We start from the raw sequence: 17345 nt of genomic DNA, 5'->3' as shown, positions 1-17345 counted from the left end.
CTAGGTGTTGAGTGCACCGCAGGATTTAAAAATAAAGGAAATAAAGTTGAAATTGCCTACTTCAAATTTCAACAATTGACTTTCTTTTTAAAAAGCATTGACACTGCTATGTAACAGCTTTTTGTTCAGTCTTTGTTTTAGCTAAACATTTTAATTGGGCTGTGGAAATGGAGCTTGGGTATTTTACCCAAGTTTAATCAATGGCTAGCGGACAACTCGAATGAGTAATGTACAATTTGAACTGACCATTTAAAGAGACGATTTGTCACACACAGTTTGCATCCATGCAGACTGAGAGCTTTATAATTACATTATGTACAAAAAAAATTTTATTTTTTAGTTTATTAAGGCAACCACAACTTGGAGAACATGTCCAAAGTGGCATTAATACAATTGCAGTGGTGATACCCTTTGAACATTTTTATTTCTATTTTCAGATAAGAACACTTATTCCTTTTCTTTTCTTTTTTTTTCAGAAATAATTGCCAAGAAAGGATCTATTATCCGTAGGGTTTGTTCTATAGTTTTTTAAAACAATCTACTTTATCTATTTTCTTTAAAAGATAATATCAAGGCATTGCTACCCAATACAAATTATTCATATTCTGGTTTTCCCGTTAATTTCACTGGGAATTGAAGATGGTAAAATCTTGGTAGGTTTGGGCCCTGTTTATAATTCTATTTTTTTTTCTATCCTATTTTTTTTTCTTTTATCTTTTTATATTTTTTTGGTGATTTTTTTCCCATGTTTACTATAACTATTCCCCAGAAGTGTCTTGCTGTTCTCTACTCATATGTACCGAGCATCAAAACAACTTGGCTGATGGATGACCCCTTTTTCACATGCCATTGCCAAATTGCTTCATATAAACATGCTATTGTAACAGAATATCTGTATATACCTTATTTTAAATGCTGTGATATTCCATTGTTTCTTGGGATAGCACTCGGAATGAGTGTGCACGCGTGTAAGGCTCTAATTTTCTATTGCCTATATTGCAGCTTGTTGTAACTAGGCAAGTAGATGAGAAAGAAATGTATAGTTCTAGCAGGAGCCAGGCATTTCGGCTTATGCTGTCCCAAAGCCTGGTAGGTATATAAAACTGGAAAAAAAAAAAAAAAAGGTAATAACCAATATCACAGTTGAGAAAATTATGTTATTTTTTGTTGGGTTTTCTTCTTTGTTTCTTTCTTTCTTTGTTTCTTTTTTTTTTTTTTTTTCTTCTTTTTCTTCTTTTTTTTCCTTTTTTTTTCTTTTTTACAGTGATTTATATTATGGTAAAATTACTCTTAGTTTCACCTGGCCCACCAAACAGAATCAGAGTCGAGCATGCACCCTTAGTGACAACGTTCAGCTCTCTGCGAGGATGACTTCCCGCCTCTGGGTACAGTATGAGAACAGCAATATTGAGATTCAGATTAGTTTTTGAAACTTGGCAGAGTTCATGCTTTTTCCAACTTTGACACGCATCCTCCTCCCCTGTATCCCCCACTTTTCCCGTGCCTCTCCCCCCTCTTTTCCTGGGGGGGGGGCTTGGGTCAAAGCGATGAAGAGGAAAGATGTGAGCCTCAGCTGGCACAGCTCTCTGCAATGAGTTCTGGCTGCTGAAGGGACAGGTCAGTCTGGTGCTGCCAAAGGGGTGAGGCGGACTGTGCACCTGCTGTCCCCCAGTCCTGGCGTGCTCCACTGTGGGCACCCAACATCTGATGGGGTGCACTGGCCTTAGGGAAGGCCTTCGCTTTCGCTCCCTCTGCCTTTCCGGTGCCGCTTCACTTTCACGTCCTCCTCTTCCTCCTGTGGGGACTTGTTTTTCCTTTTTCCAACCCGGGGTGCCCGGGGTAGAGGAAGAGGGAGTGGAGGGGGTGGAGGAGGCAGAGGAGGTGGCAGTGGTGGTGTCTCTCGAGCCATGTGTATGACAGCCTCGATGGTGGCCATGATTGTATCTTGAGTGGCTGCTTGCTCCAATATTAAAGGGTTGAGTGTTGGTCTCTGACCTCTTTTGCTCGGAAGGTCAACGCATTTTTCCAGAACGGGCATTTGGTCTCTGGAGTCTTCATCAAAGGAAAGGGGTTGCTTGCGAGGACGCCCCCTCCTTTTCTTCACAAAGTTATTGCCTGTCTTTGATTGTCTCTGCAGCCGCTTGGCTTTCAGGATTTTGTTCACATGATCCAGGTTCTTCTTTGTGGACAGGATCTTGGTGTAGTTGCACATCTTGCGCACCTCACACTGGATTGCTTCAATTTCACGGCGCTTGAACCTTTTCTTCAGTGGTGAGCTGGCTGTTGGGAGACAAGAAGAGAAACAGTGGTACGTCAAACAATGCACAACTTTGATATAAGTAGTCTTCAGAGATTTCTCTCTGCCTGTTCCCCCTTCTAAAGCAACAAAGCTTTTGCTACAGCAATGTTTAAGCATGGGTTTGCTTCATTCTCATTTTTCAACCTTTAATATGTAAGAAGGAAGCTTAGCATAGCTGTCATATTGGCTCAACTTAACTATTAAACCTTCTGTTCCCCAAAGATATAATCTTGATGTCTTCAATTCAGCCTTTAATTCTTGTCATGAATGCCAGTTAGTATGAAAAGTGTTTGTTGCTGGACCTAGTGGGCAGAGACAAGATGTGTGGGTCACTTCATCTGTGGCAAATTCATTACCCCACCTGGGTTTCTTACTATCATCTCTTCAGATACTAGCTGAAATTACTCAGTCATAAAACTGCCTTTAATGGCCCCTAAAGTAAGCTTACTCCTGGTTCAGATCACTTACTTTAGATCTAAATGAAGTCCGAAGTAGTTAAGTCTCTTGCCAAGGTCACATTGTGAGTCATTGTCAGAGCTGGGAAGAGTACCCAGAATTTCTTGGCTCCTCATCCTTTGCTTAGGACACGAGACCTTGCTTGTTTTGCCTAAATTGTCTCATTGTCCTTTCCTGAACACGGCATCTGTTCAGAGTCCAGGATTTGCACACAGATTAGAAGTAACTACCCCTTTGTGAGGGAAGCAGAATGTATTAATTCTGCTATTGCAATAACTGGTGCTCCCTTTCATTGCTAACATATCTGTTCTGTGCTGCTGGGAGAGAAATGATGGAGCTCAGAATTTCTTTTCTGGTAAAGAATAAAACATCCCACTAAATTAACCTCAGCCCACATCTACTTGCAAACTTAATTTACACCTGACTGTCAAGCAGTCATTTAGGTTTGAAATCATTAAAGTTTCCTGAGCAGGCGAGATTTTGAGAAAGGTTCATTTGGGGGTTATCTCTGCCTTCATGGCTAACAGGCTAATCTTCCAGCAGTAGTTTAAATAAAGTTGCTATTGTAGCATTTTCTGCAGATAACCAGGAGCTGTCAAGTTGTAGAATCTCCTCTTACTCCCTATAGGCTATGACAGAATCAGCATATAAACCTCATTCACTGGCCTCCCCTCTCGGAGAACATAAATTATTGGCTCTTATACCACCATGTTGCTTGGATTCAGCGAAGAGCTTGCATAAACAAACCTAAGTTACAATGTAAGGAGTAGGAGTGAGTCATAAACAAAACACAGACATATGCTCTCTTATAAATAAAGACCTGGGATGGCCAGCTTCCCAAAGTCTGGTTTTCATTAATTAGAAAACAAAATACATTTTCCATATGTAACCCACTCCCCACACCAAAAAGAAAAATAAAACTCATTTGCAGTTTGTGGTTCACAAAGGACAAAAGAAAAGAGGAATGCAGTCATTTTGGTACCAAAGGAAAAGAGAAAGGAAATGAAATATCCAAGTTGCTCAAGAGAAGCTAATTAGTTGCACAAAATTCCTCCCAAGTAGGTCACCCCTAAAAACTGTGGATTCAAGATCCCTAAAGGCAAGTGGCAGCAAGCTATTTGCCAGAAATTTGATCAAAAAAGGTTAAGTCCCTGTCACAGAAAATGATTATTCTCATCTGTCCTCACTGATGATTGACATAAGTAGTCCCAATAACTTCAGCCTTAAGTGTTCAAATCCTTTGAGTCCCTCCCATATCCTGAGAGTAGCTTCAGGTCAGATGATCTAAAAAATCAAACATTTGTACACTCTTCAAATTCACCATTCACCTTTTGTCAGGGCACATTTTAATTTCTATTGTCAGGGTACATTTTAAAGTCCTGTATTGTTTCTAAAATTCCAGTATTTGAGGTGCCTTTTTTTTTTTTTTTTTTCTGAAAGTAAAGCTGAAATTTTTCAGTTGGTGGTTGACAATGGAAAATTTAGCAGAAATACAGGAAAGCTTGCAAGGTATCATGATGATACCAGGAGATTTGGCTTTACTCTCAATTTTCTTTGGAAAGAAAGTAAGCCAAGGAACTGGGAAAAAATTGAAATGAGAGGTTAGACAAGCACCTGCAAAGCTTTTATGTCTTTTCTGAGCTTTATTTGTAGCCAGTTGTTTCTGTAGATTGGTGTTACCACCTGCACAGGGTCCATGGAGACCTGGTCTACACATTTGGTAAAGGATGAGCTCAGCTTCTAAACTCTAAAATGGGAACTTGATGCAATTCAAGATGACTTTGCACATTGTTTTGATGTCCTGATATTGGATAAGAACAATACAGTGCTCCTGTTCATCCTGAAACCCAGTGAGTGTCTTAGGCACTTAAGAGGTCACTCAGGCTGAGAGTCCTGTGTGGAGCCTGATTCTGAGCAGACACTGCCTTTGTGAAGCAAAGGTTGGCACCTGCCTTCTGCCAAACTGCCCAATTCCCTAAATTAACTGATATGCAGGCAATTATGGGTAGCCTTCTGCCCCAGCATGTAAATATATGAGCTGAACGCCACTTTCAGTGTCTTCCTTCATGTTTAGATACATTTTTTTTGCCCTTATAAAACTTTGCAGGCTCACAAGTCTGCTCAGTTTTGTGCTGAAATGCATTTTCACATTTAGAAAAAAAAACCCTGTGCTGTTCTATCCTGGCTTACTGCACTAATTTTTCCTTTGTAAATGCTTTGGGGTGTTTACGGCTTTCTCAGGGAGCTTGTTAAAAGTTACTAACAATTCTTTTGCTTTCTTCCTAGCAAGCCTCTGAACTTGCAGGCTCTAGAAATCATTTCAGTTGTTACACAGTCTGCCAGTGGACATAATGCATGTACCGAGTAAGGTACATATGCTTTCAGGTCAGGCTTTTAAAATAAGATATTAGGAAACCCAACATTATTTTGATTATTGAACTTCAGGGACATCTGATTCTACATTTGGTGTAGGAAGACTATGCAGAAAGAGTCTGATGGGTCTGCAGGGGGAAGCTTTGATGAGGTGTGCCTACAATAAAATATCAGGGAGATCTGCCAAAGTAAACTACTATTGAAGTGAGAGCCATTAGGTGTTATCAACTCATCTGGAAGCTCTTGGTGAGCAATCTTTGATATAAAATATTTTCCTATACTGCCATGTGATATACTGCTTTGCTGAAAGCCAAAGCTAAGTATTAATCTTTTCGATTTTATCCAGACAGACCCTGCCCAACCCTGGACCCAAGGTGGTCTCAGACTGGTTTTTTTCCCCTCTTCCTGCCCATATTTTGCTGTTTGCACATGGGAATCTTGCTTTGGGAGGAAGACTTCTGTCTTGATCTATTTGGTGGATTTACTTTAGAAGAGGTTGAAGAGGAGGTGGATAACAGTAACTTCATGTCTGAATGCATGCATATGAAAAAGTGAATATGCTCCCATGGAGGTGATATAACATGTGGCAGCCTCCAGGCACCAGAGATGCACAGGGGGACAATTTTTACTTGGGCATATTGATTTCCCTCCACCTCCCCATGTGCTGCCTCCACAAAGTCAAAATCCAGCCCAAAATGAAAAGAAACCAGAAATGCATGATGCAGCACAAGCTTTATACTTTTGCTTCATCCTTCCCCCACTCTGCAAACAACCTCACCTAGATGCCCCACAACAAACAAGAACCAATGTTAGCCTTAAACCACAGTTTTACACATTTCAAATGAAGCACACAGAGGTCTGGTGTTTCTCCTCTCCTGAGGGTCCACAGGTGCAGTGAGGCTCAGTCTCACAAATTGAAATGGCTGCAGGCCATGCTGGGAGGCCAGGCAGGAATGATATGATGCTGGAGACAGCTTCTGAAGCAAAGAGAGCCATTCCTACGAAAAATATATATTTTCAAGGGTAGCTTAGAGGAGGCTGAAAGAGCCACTCCAGCAGAGTGATTATGAGCAAGGAGGTGAGCCCAGATAAATCAGACTCCTTGGATGTTCTTCATTGTCCCCGTAAGTTTAATTCTGGAAGGCTCTGTTTGGTCTGAAGCTCTAAAATCCTTCTTGCTGCCTGACATTCTCCATCCCTTTGGAGATGCCTGAGGCCACTTGCAAGAACATGCACAGAGGAGACTGCTCAAAGCTGGGGTCAATTTGTTGGCTTGATTTGAATGGAAGAATTTTCAAAGAGCTTCCTATTAATTACAGGAAACCCATAGCACTGTCCTGTTTTCCCATTAACACAGTTTCTTTCAGTTTTCAGTAAATTACTTCAACATCTGGGCTACAGATAAACCAACAATTTAATTAGACTTCTGAAAATGGAAAGAATGAACTATGCAGTCAAGCATACACTTTCATCTTGAAACGGATCATAAAATATTTGTGTGCTTTTCTTCTCTGTTGCTTTAAAAATCTGTCTTTGGTTTACATATAGGAAAATATTAAAGACTAAACAGACAATCCTAATATTTTTAATATAAAAAATTATCTATACAAAAGTTAATTTGCAGCATGAAACTTGTTTTCACTATTTATTCAGGAAGTGAGAGGGAAATAAAAATAAGCCCATTGAAACACCATTTTCAGTTGAATTATTAAACATACAATAATTCTGTAGATCAGTGATACTAATATTTTTTTGTGAATGTGACATCAAAAGTTTAACAAGACTATTAAACTCCTAATGGCTGCATGTAGGGTAATGAACTGTGGATTCCCCATTTGCTGGAAATTAAGACAAAATGCAAGATTAACTTCTCTATCCATGCCCAAGAAAAGGCATGATGATGTCTGTATGACTTGGCTCAATTTCAACAGTAAAAACATATCACCTTTTTGATCTGATTCAAAATAGAAGCACAAAATATAAGTTGATAGCAAAGCATGCTATTCTGACATTTATTCTGGTATTTTGAATTGCTGCTTATTGTCCCAGACAATTTTGCATTTGCAAGACAGAATATTATGCTAAAACTGCTGAACTGCTGTGAGAAATCTCATCTGCTCCTCATCTATTCACTGTGTATTCAGTTTTTTCATGCTACAGGGATGGGAGCATTTAAAATAAACTAAGAATGGGGCTGAGTAAGGAACCAAGGAGTCTTGCTTCAGAGTGTCCTGCTAGACCATACAGGCTGGTGCTGCTTTTGTCCTCATTATTGCACAAGTTGGTGGTATGTGAATGAAGTAAATTTGATGTGCCAAGATATACTATCATGGTAAGAAAGCATTGGAAATGTTACAGCATGATTGTCACATTAGATATTCACATTTGCGAATTAGCTACTTCTCCAATCAGGAAGAGAATTAGGTGAACATACTGTATGGCTCCAGAAGGAAGAAGATGAGGAAGAAACAGAGGGAATGGAGTGAAAGCAGCATTACCTGCTTCAGATGTTGCTGATGATGAAGGTAGGAGAGATAATACTGGACTTGGCATTGCAACACTGTCAACAGCTGCTGGCTTCCTTCTGGTCATCACAGTACAGGCAGAACTTTCCATTTTACCATGAAGTGAAGTCTGGTCTGCTTTTAAGTGGGGACCTGCAATTCCTGGGGAAACAAAATTTGGATGAGTATTAGTACTGCAATATGTCTGGGAATATATGTGAAAAAAGAGAAATCAGTTGCTGTCTTGCTACAGTGATATATTTCCATATTTCCTTGTGGATGTATCTGTAATACAGTCTTAATACTAGCAAGGGTCATAATCGTTATTAATTTTTGATAATTTTGCTGAAGGACGTACCATCACAGGTCTCTATATACAATGGTAAATGAACAAAACATTCCACATTAGTAATTTTTCTTCTAAAAAACCATGCACACTCTGATATATATATAAAGATAGATATTCTTTATAACTCTATTTAGAGGGAATGCCGATGTATCATTTCCTGTGTAGCTCATTCTCCACATATTGTTACATACTTCTCTGCTATAAACACCTGTGGGTGTTTCATCTGAGTAAGGAGCAGGCATCAGAAACAACCTCAATATGCAATTCTCATCCAAATCACATTACATTTATTTTTCAGGAATTCCCTTCCTAATTAAGTTTGCCTTGCAGATCATCAAAGGGAAGTGAGGCAAAAAAAGGAAAGAGTTCTTTGTCATATATCTTTCTACCTACAGTTTACAATGCAGAATAAAGGAGTGGTAAAAAAAATGCCAAAGAGATTAAATATTTCAGAAAAAAAAAAGTTATGCACTTAAGGCTGGCAAATTCCTCCACTAACAGTATTTCTCAAATTCTCTTACAGTTTGTAACCATTTTGTTTACTTGTAAATAATTGAAATTTAAACTGCTGACATAGAAATTTGAAAACCTCTCCCAGTCTGTTATGTTGGGCTTCAACACGATTAGGGTAGATATTAATTTATCAGAGATAATCCTTCATAAATTCCATTTTTTTTTTTTTTTTTTTTTTTTTTTTTTTTTTTTTTTTCCCCACATCTTAACCTGCACATGAGCCTCAGATAAAATGCATTGGATTTTGGCAACTAACTTATACAATGATTCAAAAAATCACAGAGCAGCTGAGGTTGAAAAGCTCCTCTTGAGACCACCTTGTCCACTTCACCCTGCTCAAGCAGAGTCATTCAGAAAAGGCTGCCCTGTACCACATCTGGGCAAATAAGAATATCTCCAAGGAGGGAGAGTCCACAACCTCTCTCTACAACCTGTTCACCCCCTCAGTAAATCTACATGGTTCAACTTTTGCCCATTGACTCTTCTCTTGTCACTGGGCAGCACTGAGAATAATCTCGCTCCATCCTCTCTAATCTTTCCCATCAAACATTTGGGTAAGTGGAAAAACCACCCTGGGCCTTCTCTTTTCCGTGTGGAACATCCCATCTCTCTGAGCCTTTCCTCATGAGACAGATATCCCAGATTCTTAATAATCTTTGAGGCCTCCAACTGGACTTTCTCCCATATGTCCATATTCCTCTGGCATATCAGCCACTTCTCTGAGTTTTGAAAATCTCCAGATTTGTTGAGGATGTTCTCTACCCTGCTCATTAATTGACATATTAGAAGTTTTTAGTCCTCATATCATGGGGTGCATGTCTACTGACTGGTCTCTAAGTGGATTTTGTGTTACTCATCACAACCCTCTGAGACCAGTCAGTTTTCAGTCCATCACAGTGGGATGTGTGAAACACATTTATCCTGCCTGTGTTTCATCCTTTTGTCTAGAAAAAGCTGATAGAACTCAGTGGCAGAACTCTTGCTAAAGTAAAGATAAGAAACATGAGATTGGTGAGGCATGATTTCCCCTTCACATATCTGTGGTAAGTACTCCTGGTCATCTTTTCCTCCTTCATATGTCTGAAAATTCACTTCACAATTACTTCATCAGATTCTAGGGATTGAGGTGAGACTGAACAGCCTTGCTACTTCCCTTTTTTTTTTCTTCTTGACCTGATTGGACTGGTATTTTCTCTCTTCTAGCCCTCAGAAACCTCTCCTGATCAGCACAACCTTTCAAGAACAACTGCGAGTAGCCTCACAGTGATGCCAGTCAGATCCCTCAGCACCTTTGGGTACATCCTGCCAAATCCCATGGATTTATGCATGTCCAATTCATTTAACTGTTCCCTAATCAGATCTTCCTCCAAGAGTAGGTTTTCTTTCCACATCAGTCTTACAGGCCTGGGATCCTCAAAGGCCAGTCTTACCAGCAGAGATCAAAGCAAGGAGGACAATCAGTCTTATGCTGATCTTTTTCAGTCAGGGTGCCTATTACATTCAGCAAGGGGCCCATATTTTCCATAGGCTATTTTTGGCTGCTTTATGTACCTGCCAAAACATTTCTTGTTGATCTTCTGCCCTAGATTCAACTTCAGATGGACTTCGGCTTCCTAACCCACCCTGCCATGCTTTAACAATGTAGCTCTAGTTCTCTGGGTCAGCTGCTTCCATGTCTCTTTTGCTTCCTTTTTGTACCTGGCATTACTCAGGAGCTTCTTGGTCAATCATGAAAATCTCCTGATTCCACAGGTGCTCTGACAGCTACAATCACAGAATCATCAAGCCTGGGAAAGCTCCCTAAGACCAAGTCTCACTGTTCCCCCAGCACTGCCAAGGCCACCACTAACCCATATTCCCAAGTGCCACATTCACAAGGCTTTTAAATGCCTCCAGGGGATGGGAACTCCAACACAGCCCTTGGGAGCCTCTGTCAGAACTGGACAACCCTTTCTGTGAAGAAAATTTTGTTAAACACAATTAAAACTTCACCTGGCACAGCTTTCCTCTTGTTCTGTCCTTTCTTCCTCAGGAGTAGAGTCCAGCCCTCACCAGGCTGCATGCTCCAATCAGGGAGTTGGAGAGAGTGAGAAGGTCCCCCCTGAGCCTCTTTTTCTCCAGACTGAGCACCCCTCTCCCCAACTCTCTCAGTTGCTCCTGGTGCTCCAGACCCTTTTCTCTTTATGTCTCTTCACTGTGCTCAGCTTCTCCATACACCAACCAACAATTACTTATATTTGCTATTTGGAGCTGCTGTGAACAGTCCCTGTGAACTTATTTTTCTTGCACATAAAATGAGTAATATCATCAGATCTGTGGGTCTCAGAAATTGTGGAAGAGATCTCTATCAGATTCAGGTGCAGAAATGCTACAATGAGAGGAATCTGAAAGACGGGGCTACAGAATGGGCCAGTTTGGGATGAAACCGATGAACCCATGGCCTGATATCATCTGGTGGATTTAAGGGAGGCAAGAAAGGGCAGAAATAATCATAAGTGATGCAGTGTTATAGGTCACAGCTTGGTGGAGATAAACAGAGAAGTCTATGCCTATTAGACCACACATCTTTCCAGAGCTTCAAATCTAGTATTAAGCATCTCAAATTGTATCCAATAAACTTCAATTTCTCTCTGCTCAGCTTCTCTAGTGCAAATGAGAACAATAATATACCCCTCATCTCAAGAGCAGTCCTGTGAAAATAGTTATCAACATTCATGAAACATTCATCTATTCATACCAAGGCTTAGAAATTTGGAATAAATGAGACATGATGTCATGCACTGAATAGCAAAAGGAAAATCCAGCTCCCAAATAGCTGTTCATTAGGTGAGCTCTATACATTGAATAAAGCAGTGTCCCATAGAATAAATGAGATATTTGACTAGGTAATTACCCTTTGGAACTGTGTGTATGCACACCTGAGTTTTCACCACTACACAGTGCTTCAGTTTGTGCCTTAACAATATTTATTCATGAGTGTAGAGGGTGCACAAGAAATATGCACATGTGGGTGCATGTATCAACACACACACATATACATGCACGTGCATATGGTACATAATAATGCTAACAACCTCATAAATTCAACATCTGGTTCTGGTTAAACTGAAGGGTCTACATAAAGAGCCATATGAAAATGTGCAGCTGTAACCTGTTGACCTCTATTGATAAAAAAAGAAAAAAGTCTGTGAAGCTGTGTTTCAACATATCAAGGGACAATAATTTATTTTTTCAAAGGTAATCCCCCACAAACCACTTATCCTCTCAAGTCTCTACCTGCACACAGTGTTTGCATTAGGGACCTTGATTTATGGATCCCCACTCCTTGGATGGAGAGGCCAACTTCCTGTTGCCGTGGTTACTTAGATCTTGGTTCAAGGTTAAACTACTCCTAAATCAGAATCAGTGGCAGGCATAGCATCTAACAGCCAGGTTATTGACTACCCTACAATGCTTAAAGGTCAAAGACCAAAGTGCTGCTCACTGCCTTTGGGTGAGTCAATATTTTCAATATTTTTATTCTGTTTCTTCTGAAGAAGTAGTTGCTGCTCAATTACCACCTATCTGGGTTTAGCAAGGTCATACAAATCATTGAGGAAAGTCCTCCCTCTACAGAAGATACAAATGTAATGAATTACTTCAAAGGCTACATGGCCCAATAGAAGCTCATCACTGGTGAATCATGGGTTCAGACATCTGTCTCTTGTTTTAGGAACTTGGTTTCTTCAGCCTGGCTCCCTCACCTCACTGAAAACCTTACCTATATTGAGAAAGAAGAGTAATTTATGGATCTGGAGCAGTCAAAAGGGAGATCCATCGGTTTTCTCTCATGGATACCAGAATGCAAACAGAGATTCAAAGGCATTGCTGGAAACACACAGAGGTGCAGCAATTTGCTCACAAGGCTTTGAAGCATGCTGCAGTAGTGGAACATCTGTCCTTCAGTGGATAGACCTGCTGGTGCAGTGTCATCACCTCTCATTGGACTCCCTCTTCTCATTTGGAGCACTCAGCTCAGAAGGCCTTAGGTAAGAGAAGGCCCTAGTTCAACCCATCTATGAATCAGGTGAAAATAAATAATTTGCAACACCATCACAGGAGTTTAAAATTCACACACTCATTCATTAAATCAGTATATTTTATCCTTTGGCACTGGCCCAGAAAGAGAGAAGATTCGGTGAGAGCTGGAGCACCTTAGCTATGGAGGCAACCTGAGAAGAGATGAGAGTTGTTCAGACTGGAGAAGAGAAGGCTCTGGAGAGACCATATAGCCCCTTCCAGTACTTGAAGGGAGCTTAAAAAAAATCTGAAGAGTAACTTTTTTGCACAGCCAGATAGTGATATGACAAAGTGGAACTGATTTAAATTCCAAGAGCGGAGTTTAACATATTACAAAGGAATTCTTCCCTGTGAGGGTGGTGAGGCCCTGGCACAGGTTGCCCAGAGAAGCTGTGACTGCCCCTGGATCCCTGGAAGTCTCCAAGGCCAGGTTGGATGGGCCTTGGAAAAATATGGGATGGTGGAAGGTGTCTCTGACCACTGCAGGGGAGTTGAAACAAGATGCTGTTTAAGGTCCATTCCAATCCAAACCATTCTCAGATGTACACTTGTGGCCTGATTCTGACCTTATTTATCACCTATCTGTTAATCTTTGTGCATTTCCTCCAAATTAGAACCCTTTTCATCCCATGAAAGACCCATCCCTTAACTCCCCTGAGTCCTACTGATAGCACAGACAACATCACACGCACATGCAAGTGAACAATGGGCAGCAAAGCAGGAAGGAAATGAATCAGTATGTATATAATGAGAACAGGCACAGGGAAAGGACAACTTTAAAGCAGATGCAGACATGAAGGAGTTTATAAAAAAAAAACAGTGATGATATGATTACAAAGAAATAATCACCGTAATCATAAGTAAAAAGGTGATTCAGGAGAAGCACTATTCTAGTTCAGGGCAAACTGATAGAAAGCTTGTGTAGAAGGGAAGACAATGCTGACTTGAAATTGGCCTTTCCTTAAAGATTTATAGCATTTTTCATTCATTGGCTAAACAACTTATGAGCTCTAACTGATACTAATACATTAAAGACCTGGTAATTATTGTTATTAGGTGCTAACTTTTCAAGCAATGTGGTCCAACTGCATTGTGCTGGGCTCTGTACAAATGGATTAATTTACTTGCCTTGCTTTACAGTTAAATCATGATCACCCTGCTTCTTGCATTCATCATCTGTTTCCTTTCATCGTGTACTTGCACAGAAATATTCTTGGACAACATACACCTTTTCCTCTTTAATCTGTATACAGAATCTAGCACAATGTGCACTCAGGCTGGAACTCGAAGTGCCAGTCCAAAAGAGATAATAAATGGTAATTTACCATTGGAAAATGGAGAAAATCACCTGATAAAAATTGATCTCAGTGAAGCTTCTGGTAGGAAAGATTCTTCTTTAGAAAGTTCATTGGATTGGATTTGTACTCCCCACAGATTTCTGGAAATCCACAGCTATACTTAAATTGTTTATGTGTCTGACCATTGTTATTGGAAAACTCTTACAGATGTTTTTTTTCACCCAATGTCTTTCCACAATGAAGCTACGCAATGCAGCTGTATAGGAATGCACATCTAAACATGCAGTTAGTCATAGTATTTGCATTTTGATAACTCCACTGTTTGGAATAAAGAACCAGAAGAAACCTCGTATCTTGATGAATCTTTTCTTAAGGCTGGTTTTAAATAAATCAGTCAAAAGTTTGGCATTGCATCATATTCCAGAAGGGAGAACTGAATTACTATGTGATAAATGTAGTTAAGGAAAGTAATTATTCTTCTTAAAGTAGTATTATTATCTTTCTAACTTATGGAAGTAATTTTCCTGGGTTCTATTTGACATGTATTATCATTTAAAATAACTGTACTTTCAATGTAAAGCACTGCTTTATGACTTTAAGTCCTTTTATCTTCCTCCCTTTTCCACCACCACATTAAAAACTTCAAATTCCACCTTTTCTAAGAGAGATTTTCTATTTTGCAGAATGTGTCCCCCTGAATAAAACCAAATGCCTGTGGAATAACACAAAAAAAAATTACTCACATTGCCAACCGGCAAAAATTTAAGACATGAAGTCTGCTTTATTTCATTCTAGCTGTTTTCTTACCCTTTTTTTAAAAATCAGAATAGCTTTAGAGAAAGAAAGAGGGAGACTGAGAAAGCCATCATTAGATAGATCTTCTGATCTTTATCTCTAGTAGCGCAGTCAGAAGAGCTAATACTATGATGATAGCTTTGAAATCTCTTAGGAATTAAATAAAAAGAAGTGATAGTGATGAACTCCCAGCTAATAAACACAGAGTGCTTATTTCTGCAGAATGATCAATTTCCAGATGTCCTGAGGCTTATCTGATACAGTTGATTTACTCATTCTCCCTCACTTCACTAATAAAGCTCAAGTCCTACATCAGATTAGAGAAGAACAAGATTTCTTAAAGGGGCAGGAGGAGGGCTGCCATCATGGCACATAAATGCTGGGAGACACACTAATCTCTTCTGCCTCCTTCTATAACCACCAAGCTGTTTTAAACAGCTGCCTTCCTCTGCTGAAATCATATACTTTATCCGCTTTGGGTTAGTACAGTAATGCAGACAATTAATTTGTTATCTTGTTAGTGGAAATTTAATGCAATGATCTAAAAGAACTCTTACATATTGTGATAAACTTTAGTGCCTCCAGGGCACATCTCCTCCATAGGACTCATTTCACATCCCATCCATTATGTAAATGAGATGTGGAAATAGTTTAGTTCCCCTAATGTATTTGTACACTGATGGATTGTACAAAGCCAGCTCTACTGAAACTAATGAGGTTAAATGCATCTTGCCATTGCTTTCTACTTGGGTGAATCTCTGTGCCTGTGTTCAAGAAATGGAGTATGAGTCTTCCTCTTCACTTCTTTATGGAGATAATTTTGTTTCCTGACAGGAAGTACAGTGGCAACTGCTGCAATACCTGAAGTCTGGCAAAGCGCCTCTTCGACAAGCAGTGCAAATACTGTGGCTCTATGCAGATGTGTCTGGGGAGGTTCAGATACTCTTCCAGTTTGGGGACAAGGGTTCCAGGGCCTGCATGCAGTAACATAGAACTGCATGCAATGACATGAGTATTTGGTAACTACGTAGTTGCCACCATTATCAATGAAAGGGTTAAAACCCAGGAGAATGGGGTAAAAAAGCATTATTTTTCTGATCATCAGGACGAGTTTCAAGATTCCATTGCTCAGCTATATAATGTAAGTAAGGATTTCTTCCTAATATCTAATCTTACCCTGCACTCTGTCAGTGTGAGTCCATTCCGCCCTTGTGTTGTCACTGTAGGCCCTTTCCCTTCTCTTGGAGCCCCTTTAGGTACTGGAGGGTCTCTAAAGTAGCCTAGATTCTTCTCTTCTCCACATGAACACCCCCAGCTCTCCCAGCCTGGCTCTAGAGCAGAGGTGCTCCAGCCCTCTGAACACCTTTATGTCCTCCTTTGGATTTCTACCATATCTTTCGAGTGTTGGGGATCTCCAGAGCTGGACGCATCATTGCAGGTGGGGTTTAATCACAGGAGAGTAGAGGTGGAGAATCCCCAACTTCAGCCTGCTGTCCATGCTCTTGGGGCTGTAGCCTAAGAGGACGATCATCTATAACTTGAATTTTAAAAGACCAATCTGCTATCTTTTTCATATTTGTGGTGAATTAGACTTTCTGGCAGATGCAGTCTTACTCTTCTTTGCCTTTTAGTTTTGCTCTGGATTTCATCTTTCCTGTACCAGTACAGGAAAGAAGATCACGGAATCTGTGAAGAATCACAGACCTTCTTCCTCCCTTCCTCCTCTACGTATTGCCAGGGTGAGTCAGAAGACTGAGGGATAAGGGACATGCAGCCTCAGTCACTAAAAATTAAGTCTGTGTGCCTGGAAGCTCAGTCTTTAGTGAATCTCAAGATAAACACTTAATGAAGCTGGTGGGAGCAGTTCACAGTCCAGGGCAGCACAGGACAGTCACACAAGGTAACTGTAAAAGTGCTCCTGCCCTGTCCCCACCACTGTGTGCTCTTTCCAGGCCCCCAGCCCTTCAAACAGAGTGGGACTAGGATTCCAAAATATCATGGAAGAAGGCACTAAATACTTCACTGTGTGTGGGTGGTGTTTTGTTTTTTTTTTTTTTTTTTTTTTTTTTTTTTTTTTTGTTTTTTTTTTTTTTTTTAATTTTTATTTTTATTTTTATTTTTATTTTTTTTGTTTTGTTTTGGTTTGGTTTGGTTTTTTTTTTTTTCTTCTTTTTTTTTTTCTTTTTTTTTGTTTTGTTTTTAACCTCAGGAAGTCATAAACATGTGAAAGTTGGATCAAAGTATAAGAACACAGTAGTTATATGTGGATGACAGCAGTAAGCAAATTTAATGAAAGGAAAACTGGAATGGTCAAAAGACTAATTCAGAGTCAAAGGCTCTGAGTTCTCAGGCCTTGTGAACATAATTTTTTCAGAATCAAAAGCCTTTCCTGTTTGGAGGCTGAAACTTTAGGTTGAACAAAAATTTAGTTTACAGTTGTTGGAGACTGACAATTAAGAGAGACAGACAGAGACTGACAGGGGTGGAGAAATTAAATTTGCCATTAAATATCTCAGCAAATGAATCAGTTAATGCACAGTGATGAAGAACTAAATCGTCTCACAGAGGGGATAGGACAAAAATTAAAATCTGTGGAAGGTGAAATGAAAAAGCATTGTTTGAGGGAGGATGACTAGGTGGAAAAGTAAGACAAAGGGCTCTGTTTTAGAAAATATGAAACGCCATTAGGTGCACTGAAG

General features: G+C 39.9%; 1 protein-coding gene across 3 annotated transcripts in view; it reads right to left on the bottom strand.

The window, feature by feature from the left end:
* Positions 1-17345, bottom strand: part of SETBP1 (SET binding protein 1) — a 268589-nt gene that overhangs the window by 3480 nt on the left and 247764 nt on the right. For all 3 annotated transcript variants that reach the window (XM_083883743.1, XM_083883744.1, XM_083883745.1), the window contains 2 exons: positions 7627-7794; positions 1-2280 (listed from right to left, as the gene is read on the bottom strand). The exon at positions 1-2280 is cut by the window's left edge and continues 3480 nt beyond it. In XM_083883743.1, the coding sequence (XP_083739869.1) occupies positions 1724-2280; positions 7627-7794 (725 nt within the window). In that variant the 3' untranslated portion in view covers positions 1-1723. The remainder of the gene's footprint in view (positions 2281-7626; positions 7795-17345) is intronic.

This window comes from Zosterops lateralis (assembly GCF_965231275.1).
Source record: "Zosterops lateralis genome assembly, chromosome: Z".
In the NCBI taxonomy this organism is placed as follows: domain Eukaryota; kingdom Metazoa; phylum Chordata; class Aves; order Passeriformes; family Zosteropidae; genus Zosterops; species Zosterops lateralis.
Note: the sequence above shows the minus strand (reverse complement) of the source record. Positions and strands in the feature narration are given on the sequence as shown.